At 54.5% G+C, this 10,046-nt stretch overlaps 1 protein-coding gene across 1 annotated transcript in view; it reads right to left on the bottom strand.

Annotated features, from left to right (window-relative positions):
- The window catches only part of ARRDC1 (arrestin domain containing 1), a gene marked incomplete at its 5' end in the record, with an annotated part of 15,747 nt that extends 6,567 nt beyond the window's left edge, over window positions 1-9,180 (bottom strand). The window contains 2 exons of the mRNA XM_009080326.1: window positions 8,215-8,325; window positions 9,111-9,180. Coding sequence (XP_009078574.1) covers window positions 8,215-8,325; window positions 9,111-9,180 — 181 coding nt within the window. The remainder of the gene's footprint in view (window positions 1-8,214; window positions 8,326-9,110) is intronic.
- Window positions 9,181-10,046: the final 866 nt, after the last annotated feature.

Raw genomic sequence — 10,046 nt, 5'->3', positions numbered from 1 at the left:
GTCCCTGCCCATAGCAGGATGTGGAATGAGATGATCTTTAAGGTCCCTTCCAACCCAAAGGCTTCCCTGCACTCCCTGGAAACCAGCAAACTGCTGCAGCACTGCACGGGAAAAATGACACCATCATACCCACGTGGGGGTGAAGTGACCACATGTTTATATTTATGCTGTTAAACTAATGATCCAAGTCGAAGTTTTTCCAGCACAGGAGCGGAAAGGGTTTGGACTGCAGTCCATGCAGTGCAGCTTCCCTGGCCAGTGCTGCCAGGCCCCTGCCCAGGCTGAGCTGACAGCCAGAGGAAATCACCAGCCCTCCAAAGCTGTCATCCCTCCCAGAGCCAGGGGAAGCTCCCTGCCCACACAGCAGCCAGCTGAGAGCTGGGAAAGCTTCTCTGGCAGCCTCTGCCCTGACACGAGAGCAGGGCAGGGCTGGGGTTCAGGAGGAACCAGCCACACAGGAACACTGAGCCCAACCTGCTGCATCCTGCCTGCTCTCCCAGGGCTGTTCAGCAGCTTGCTGGGTTAGTGGTCTGTGCAAACAGGCCAGTCTGACAGCACCAGTGGGGCCAGATCTGCCTGGGCTGCATGCTCAAACCAGTGCCACCACAGGGATATCTGCCAAGCAGCCCTTCCCAGGCTGGCTCCCCCAGCCCCAGCATTTCCATCCCTGGGGGGCTGGAAGCCACAGCAGTCTCTCTGCAAGGCTCACAGCCACCAAGCCAGGACCCCCAGGTTGGTGCCAGCAGGGGAAGGCACTGGGGGGAAGCCAGAAGGGAATCGGGAGATGCCTTGGTCACTCACGCACAAATCCAACAGACTCAGCTGAGCCTTTATTACTCACCCTGGTGAAACCTCACAGACAGCACAGGTGTCTGAGCACACAGCAGGCTGCAGGCCAGGCAACCACAACACACACCTCTGCCTCGCCAGCCTTCACCCAGGGCTACACTAGGGCCAAAGAGAAGAGTGTTCTGTGTACCACTCCCTCCACCCCCTGAAGAGGAGGAAGCTCTTAGGAACTGCAGTGATAGGATAAGGAGCAATGGGGATAAAATGAAAGGGGGAAATTTAGATGAGATATTAGGAAGTTTTTTCCTGTGAGGGTGGTGAGACACTGTCCCAGGTTGCCCAGGGAGGCTGTGGCTGCCCCAACCCTGGCAGTGTTCACAGCCAGGTTGGCTAAAGCCTTGAGCAACCTGCTCTGGTGGGAGGTGTCCCTGCCCAGGGCAGGGGGTTGGGGCTGGGTGATCTCTAAGCTCCATCCCAACCCCTTAACACACTATGAAACTGTTCACTCTGCAGCCACAACTAGGAGCCTGGAAAGTGTCCCTGCAGCCCAGGCACAGGAGCAGCTGAAATGAGGCTCCTGCCCTGACCCCTGGCTCTCCCCACTGGTACCTGCCCAGCAGATGGCTGTGGCTCTGCTCCCTCCTGCTGCACACATGGATGCTAGAGCAGGAACAAGCTGCGCCTTTGGAGTACACATATCTTTTGGTTCTTCTAGTAGAGGAACAGCAGGCTGGGCCATATGGCAATTTCTCTCTGGCTACTTAGTGAGTGATGTATTAACTGTGTTGGCCAAATCAAGTGGTACAGAAAGGTACCTGGTGCCTGCTGGTCCCCTGTGCCATTGCTTGTAGCAGTATAGCCTTCCTGCTGCCTCAAATCAGCCCTCCCTCTTCCTTGGGTGAGGAAAGGGAAAGGTGCTGAGCTACACTGATACCAGTGGTGCTTATGCACAGATCAGGTACTCTCCTCTTGAGGGTCTCTCCAGGCAGAGAGCAGGAAAGCAGCAGGTTTGTGTTTTCCACTATGGGGTAGAGAAACAGGCAGCCTGCAGGTCTCCCCAAGCCATGGGGCAGAGCTCTCACTCTCACTGCAGGCCTGGCAGCCAGCACCCTGCTCATCCCTGCCCTCCTCTCTCCTCATCCACCTCTGCAGCACAGAAAACTGAATATTAGAGGTAAGCAAGAGGTCAGAGCTCTTCAGCTCTCAGGAGGCTGTATCAGAGCTGTCAGAAGGGAAGCATTAGTTTTGTCTGTGCCAGGGCACTTGAGGTGATGCCAAGCCACTGTAGCTTTAGCACGAGGACTCAGCTCAGTCTCTGGTGAATGAAGCTGACACACAGGATTACAAACTACAACAAACAAGGGGAAATGCACACATTTGCTCGTGCCATCCCTGCAGCAGACACAGGTGCCTCTGAGGGAGCAGCCAACAGCCAGAAGAGCAACCTGCCAGCAAGCACAGCCAAACCTGCCAGGAAAGCCTGAGTGTTCAGCTGCAGCAAGAGCTCTCCTGCTCTGGAGCAGTGAGGGAGCACAGCCCCAGCAGGTTCCACACTCCCATTCAAGGCAGCAACTCACTCACACTGCGTTTGCACACACACAAACACACAGCAGCAACAACCTCCAGCATGGGTAATGCTGCTGAGATAAACCTTTCTGTAACACAGGAGGTGCACCAGAGAGCCCAGCACTGAGGCAAGGGCTCCACTGCTCATAAACCTCTGTGTCAACAGTTTTCAGGGACATTGTCAAAGAAATAGCAGGATCTGACAGTATGGCAGTGCTGCAAAAACCCTCTGAGGATTAACTGATCTACTGAGGCAAGAAATTGGGAAGTGCTGAGGAAGCGGTTGTGACCTAAGGCAACTGCAGATCCTTCCCCATGGCTTTCCTGGGCTGAAACTGCAACTACTGCTCCTGAATCCAGCAGGAGCTGGAACCAGCACAACCTAGATGGCTCAGTACTGCCCATGTGCATCCTCCTGCTCTCACCTGGCCAGGGGCTGTCCAGGAGCATCACCTGCTCCTTTATGACCTCCTGCTCATACAGCAATTCCTGAGCACAGGGCGAGAGACACAAGTCTCACAATCCTGCCTAGTCAGGTCACCAAGCTTTTTAAATCCAGCTGGAAGCCAAGACCCTCACCCTGTGCCAACTGTTGGCCATGAAGGTGTTGTGCCAGGCTGGCAGAGAACCACCCCAGGGAAGAGGTGATGCACAGCTGCCCCTTTATAGCTCTTTGTGCAAGAAATCTGCCAGCAGAGGAAGCGTGCGGAGCTGCCAGGAAATCCCTGCAGCGCCTTCGAGCTAACTAACAAGCTGCCAAAAGAAAGGTCAGCTGGAAATTACAGCCAGCTCCCTGCATGAGTTCAACTCAGGTACAAGTAGGATTTAAAGGGAGTGAAAAAAAACCAACCCAAGACTCTACATTTATATGTGCAACCCATGCACAGGACAAGAGCTGTGATCAGTCAGAGATACAGGGAAGAAAACAGCCATACGTGGGTACAGGCACAAGATGAACCTGCTCCTCTCTGGCTGAGCAAGGGCAGAGCCATGGCACGGAGGGGGAGAGCAGCAGGAGGCTTCACAGAGCTGAATCACTCCATTATATTGATTCAAGAGAAGCATCTCTGTCCAAGTGCAGCGGGTACAAGTGGTGCTATTCTGTACTCACTACAACTTGATCTCCTGCACTGCTGACACCTACAGAAACCCAAGTGCCCCCACCTCTTGTACCTCTTTGCAAAAAGACACCCCAAGATAAAACAGCATCAGGGAGCAGCCAAAGCCCAAGTGGGAAAAGCAAATCCCCACTTCAGCCTGTCCTCCAGGGGGCAAATACGGAGCCTCCCTGAAAACCCCCTGTGAGCTGAGTGATCTCTGTGGCACAACACTGTGCTCTCCAGCAAACAGAGCAGCTAGAGGCTCTGGAGCAGCTGGCACACTCAGCACTTCCCAGCAGCTTTTATGTAAAGAGCCTGAGTTCATTAAACCATTGGCCTGTGTGTGATTGCCAAGGCTACTGCACAACCCCCAGCTCCTCACGGGTGCTGCTGCCTCCAGCTCGGGCTCAGCTCCAGGGAGAGGCTTTCCTGGAGCATGTGCTGCTCCAGTGGGGACAAGCACCATGCCAGCACCGAGGGGAGCAGGGTCCTCTGCAGCAACACCTGTCACCAACCTGGGGGTGCTCCAGGCTGAGTCCTCCCCACACTGGATGCTGCTCCAAGGAGGGGGCAAGAAGGGAAAGTGCTTTAAATAAGTGCCTTGCATCGCAAAGTGGGCATCTGAGTTATTTCAGGGCCTGCCTCCTCTCTCACAGACTGTACACCCTTAAAAAAAAACCCAAACCAGCGTGGAATACAAGCAACAGCTGGTGCCACAGAGGGACGAGCTGCCCCCTCACTTCTTTCAGTGCGAAGGTGTGTGGGTGAAGTGCAGAGTCACTCTTCGATGCTGCAAGAACAATCTGAGCCTGGATAGGTTTGCAAACCTCCTCTCCCCTTCCCCCCACGTGTCCTCAAAGAGCACAGATCGCTGTTTTTCAAAGTCAGTGCTCAGGATGTGGGAAGGGAGAGAGCAAGGTGGGCTGTTTTCAGGCTGAGCCTGCCTCCTGTACCACCTCCCAGGTGCCAGCACTGCGGTGGCACCACTGGAGCAGGGGTTGCTCACCAGGGATGGGCAGGACAGAGACTCGTTGGCTGTATGGACCTGGGGACACCTGGGATCCTTCCTCAAGATGAGCCAATGCTAGCGGCCTGGAAGAGGGCTGGGGGTGGTGCCAGCAGAGCATCACTCTCTGCCCCAGGGCACAGCCTGGCTGCCAGCTCCCCCCAGCAAGGACACGCTGCACACCTTGCCTGTTTATTTAGTGCACAGGTTCAAAAACAGGTAACAGCACTGCTGTAGTGGGGAGAAGGCAGGATCAGAAGAGTCCTCTGAGGCAGAAGTGAATTCCTCCCCTTTCCTCCATTTCCCACCCGTGCTGCTGGGCAGTGACATCCCCTGCATGGATAAGAGCTCTGGCAGCACGGCAGGAAGGCAGTCCCTCTGCTGACATCAGAGCCTCCGTGTTCCTGCCCTCCCTGCTGCTGTTTGCTTTCCAGGGCAGGAGAAGGAGGGGTGGGCACAGCCAGCTCTCACCTGGAGGAACAGGCATGGATTCACCCCAGGGGTTCTGTGTGGTTTTGACACACGTGGCAGGACCATACCAGATGCCACTGCAGTAACCTTTGCTCGTAGTGCTCTGTCACTGCTGCTGTCGATGGTGGCCAGGGAAGGAGTTGTGTGCCAGCAGTGTGGGACAGCAGCCAGGCTGGCCCCATGCTTCTCTGGGAGTCCTTGCTTGGAAACACTTCCAACTCCCTTAACTCACCCACACCCTGGGCTCCTGCCATCACCTATCAGCAAGCTCAACATCCCACGCCCCAAGAGCCAGGAGTCCAGCCTGCCTCAGTTTCCTCTCCCAGCCTGGTGTCAGCCCTGCAGAGAGGCACTCGGGGAACACCCATGAGGGACACTCCGTCTGTCTGAAGCTCCTTCATGCTCTCTTCAGGAAAGGCCAGGGCAGCTGAGAGCTATTCCTGGAAAGCCTAAAAACTCCATGGCTGAGTCAGCTCTGAGGCCTTGCCTGCACAAGGCCATCTCCCAGCTCCCCCAGCAAACCCCTGCGCTGCCTCACTGCAGGGCTGTGCTGTGCCAGGACACTGCTGCCAGCAGCCCCCCCAGAAGAGACAGACAGACACATGCAGAGCCAGAGACATGGAGAAGCAGCTCAGTTTCTTTGCTGCTCTGCCAGGCCAGACATGCATCAATGTCACTGGGAGGGCTGTGACAGCAGACAGTTATCTCTGTCCCTGTGCCGCAGGCTGGAGCGGTGCCAGCCCCCAGGGCTTTTGTTCCCACAGCCATGCAAGCCAGCACAGCAATTGCAAGGGCCAGTTTCCAAGTCATCTCTGCTGGTGGATTCTGGTCCAAAGGCAGCATTGACACTGCACCCTCCTATCTTCACCCCATCACTCAGAATCATGGAATCATCAAGGCTGGAGGAGACCTCTAAGACCATCAAGTCCAACCCTTAACCTGTCACTGCTGCAACCCCTAAACCCTAAACCCTATCCCTCCAGTGTCAGGCGTGGACACCTCTTAAACACTTCCAGGGATGGCAACTCCACCACCTCCACAGGCAATTCCCTATTCCAATGCCTGACAACACTAACAGTGACAAAGTTTTCCTAATATCTCATTGGAATCTCCCCTGTCTCAGCTCATGGCCATATGGCTTGCTCCCTGTCCTCACAGGGGCCCAGCCACCCTGCCTGAAGACAGACACGGGACAAACACTGCAAGTCCAGGACAATAATTCCTGAGCATGAAGGTCAAATCCCCATGAGCACTGCCCTTGGCTGCAATCCCATCCACAGGGACTGGCTGCCCTGTCCCTATCTACTTCCCTGCAGCTGGGAATCAGGGGCTGAGAGCTCCCAGCAGTTGTGTTCACTTGGAGAGAAAAAGCAGAAGAGCAGAGGTCAGTGACTGTAAGTTCCCAGCACACTGCTCCAGACTGACTGCTGGGACCTGGGGCCAGGCTTTGCACTGCACCACAGCTCTGCAATGCAGGACAGCAGTGACACTACAGCACAACTTCTGAGCACAGGACTCTACAGGGACAGATTTTCCCTTCAATTCATTACACCTCGACTAAGTCACGCACTGCTGTTTGCTGCCTCCCTTGCCTGGAGCCATGGTAGCTCTGGAAGATGTCATCTGGCCCAGGCACACAAGCTGGGCCACTGCCAGCTCTGTGACTGGCTCCAGGGCAGAGCCAGCAGCTCAGCCCTGCCACCCAGCCCTGGGCATCCACTCAAGGCTGGCAGAGGCTGTGATACCTGCAGATGACAGATATCAGCGCTGCCCTGGGATGTACACAAGGGTCTGGGTTCCAGAAAATCAAGAGCCAAATGACTAGGGTTTGCCATGAACCCTTTTTTAAGAACCAAATTCTGGTTGCCTTTTGGAAGTCAGGCCTTCAAAGGGGACACTTCAGAGCATGCACTTCCCTTCCACCCTTCCCAGTCCACCCTGGTCCTAGTTGTCAAGGGGATGGCTCCAAGGGCAACCTCACAAGAACCAACTGCCAAAGCAGCAATCAAAGTCTTCTAGAGGCTTCCAACAAACAACACTCCTGCCTTTCCACTCCTGCCTCCTGCTTGGCTTTTGCCACTACTCAGCTTTCCCAGGACAGAACTGACTACAGTATCACAGTTCTCCCTTGAATCATTAAATGTTAGAAACAAAAGGTGTTGCAGGTTGAAACCCCTCCACAAGTCCACAGCCTCCAGCCCCCGACTCATCTAAGCTCAATGGTCTGCAGCACTTTATGGAGCTTCTGGGGTTTTGCCACCTTGACATTCAGAGCTGTGGTATATGCTCAGTACTGCATCCAAAATCAGGCAGGAATGTTTCCCCTTGCTCTCCCAGGCAGTTTACCTGTGACTGCAGCCGCTGGGCCATGAGCCAAGAGCCAGGCCAGCCAGCCAGCTGTCTCCCTTTCCCAGGACTCCAGAGCAAGCAGCACTCTCACCAGTCGCTGTGAGGATAAGGGCAGTCTCCCCTAGATGCTAAAAGCTCTGCTTGGAAAATTGCTGAGCTAGGAGAAACTGCCACTTCAGTTTTACCAGATAAAACAGGATCATAGGGCTGAGCTCCTGCTACCCTGAGCTTTTGCTACGTTAGAGTTACTGCTACAGCCACTGCCTTCAGCAGGTGAATACTGGCACATCTTGATGTCAACAGGAGCCAGGGCACAGCATGAATTATTTGTGGTAAGGCTGACCTATTTAGCAGCAGAAAGACAGCATTCATTTGGGCCCAGATTCCCCAGGGACTGCTGGTGTCACTTTACCCCACAGGATAATACAACCCTGTTGCTATCTCTGGGCGTCTCACTTGTGGGGGGTGTGGGACTAACTGTCCTAGGCTGATCCCAGTGCTTCTCTTGGAGCACAAGTGGCACCTCCACATGCCCTTCAGTGCAAACTACTCCTGGTTTCTACTGACCAGCTTTATCAGGGTTTTGTGACCACCATAAACAACACACGCAGGAAGTGGAGCAGAGTGAACCCCCAGGGCTTTGAGACAGCAGAGAAGTTGTTGCTGGCAGCTCTGTTACAGGCAGAGCAGGGCCAGAGGATGCCAGCAGTGTTTGCAGGGTGGCTGCCAAATTCTGCAGCTATTCAGGATGCTTCTTTGCACAGCTCCTGCTAAGCTCTTGTAGTCTCTGATATTGGCTCCCATCCTCTGTGCACAGGCCAAGGCAGTCTGTGTAGGGCTATTTCACATCATGAATATGCTGAAGCCTTGGTGATACACTTCTCTAACCCATCTCAGAACCACAGATCTCCACCATGTCTTTGTGGACTGTACCTTTGTCTGCCAGAGACAGTGTGCTGTTGAAGTACTGCTCCTCCACAGTCCATGCTGTGTCATTGATCTTGTTAGACACCCCACAGGATCCAACGCAGCTCACCTTGATGGCTGTGGAGAGACAGCACACACGTAAGCACCGGGAGAAAGCAAAACCTCAGGGCCAGACTTGTTTCAGGTGCTGTATGTGGACCTGTGCAGGAGCAGTGCTGCTTGAAAACACACACAGGGTGGGGAAAATGGAGCACAGGAATCAGGTCACACTTTCATTTCTGAAGCATGTTTTCCCCTTCTCTCAGCACTACTGCACAGTCCCTGCCACCCCAGTGCTATTCCCAGGTATAATCACCTTTGAAGCCCTCCAGCTGGGTGCCTTGCAGTGTGGAAGCCCTTACCAGCAGTGATTCCAGCTCTCTGAGAGGTAAACCTCTCTAGTTTTCCCCCAAACAAAGCAGCATCCCCTCCCAACACATGCCTCAGCTCTAGCACTCCAACTGACAGCTGAGACCTTGGTGGCAGATGCTTCTCCTTGACCTTGAAGCTCTCCTAAATACTTGAGTGCCCCTGTCGAGACAGGGATGAGCAGCAGACAGCTCTGCTGCCTCCCACCCCACAAGGAGCCTGGCATCCCGCTGAGTATCCTGCTGTCCTGGGAGGAGAGATGTTCAGCACAAGCCTGTTAGCCAGCTAAACAAGCCCTGTTTGAAGCAGCAGCAGAGAGCTGGACCCCCTAGTGCAGCCTGAACACACTCTCTGCTGCTGGAGTTCACAGCCCTGCTGCTCTCAGAGGACATCCCCAGCCCCTGGGAGCCTGCTCCCATGTCCTGGGGTCAGTCTCAACTTCAAAGGATTGCAGCAAAAGCATTTTGTCCATAACACTTGCCCTGCATCAGGACCTCTGATCATGATGATGAGCATGTTGCTTCCCAGCAGAGACACCACTTCCAAGTGAGTGGCTTTTTCCTCCTGTCAGAGAAACAGGGCTCATAGCAAAGCCACAGGTCTAGGGATGCCATGTCACCCTCCCCAAAGCAAGGACAGTAATCTGAGCTATGTCTGTGCCTTGCCTGGAGAAAGTCACCCCAGAGCTCAGCCTGCAGTGTGGCTCTCAGAGGAGCTCCCCACAGACATTTTCAGTTAGTCTTGGCCAATACTCAGCACGTTGAAATCAAACTCTGAGGTCGACACTGGACCGCAGAGACAGACAGACAGATGTGACAGACTGGTCTTGCTGCACAGCAGGAGATGATCTGCTGTGTTTCCCTCAGCAGGGAGGATGCAGTCAGACCTATCTGGCACAAACAGAGCCTTCAGGGCTGTCCCAGCCTGAATATCTCCCATCCCAATCCCCACCAAGTTTTGCAGCAGCTTTAAGGGATCCCACAGGACTCTCACTCCATTTGCCTGGTGAATAGTTCTGCTGGCAGGAAGGTGACAGGAACCAACAGACACACTCTTTGCCCATCTCACCCATCTGCTCCCCTGTATTCAAGCTGCGTCCTCAGGAAGCATCTCCCTGGGAGGCAGGTGGTCAGTTTGCCTTGACTTAAGAGCTTTCCCCCTCCTCTCCACAAGCATTCTCAGCCCTGCTGATATCACCACCTCCACCCACCTATCCAAACACCAAGGGCTGCAAGTGATGCTCATTGCAACCACCTCAAACAGCTCTCCAGGGCACCTGCCTGGCCAGTGTGACTGTCCTCCACGCTGACTCAAGGCAGGGTGGAAAGAAACCCAAATCCAGGCCTCTCTGCAGGGGGAATGCATAGCTCTTACTGCAGTCCCAGTAAGGGAGATGCTTTGCTACATGCACTCAGGTGGAACAAGCTCTT

The sequence above is a fragment of the Acanthisitta chloris genome, unplaced genomic scaffold (genome assembly GCF_000695815.1).
Source record: "Acanthisitta chloris isolate BGI_N310 unplaced genomic scaffold, ASM69581v1 scaffold20718, whole genome shotgun sequence".
Lineage (NCBI taxonomy): Eukaryota > Metazoa > Chordata > Aves > Passeriformes > Acanthisittidae > Acanthisitta > Acanthisitta chloris.
Note: the sequence above shows the minus strand (reverse complement) of the source record. Positions and strands in the feature narration are given on the sequence as shown.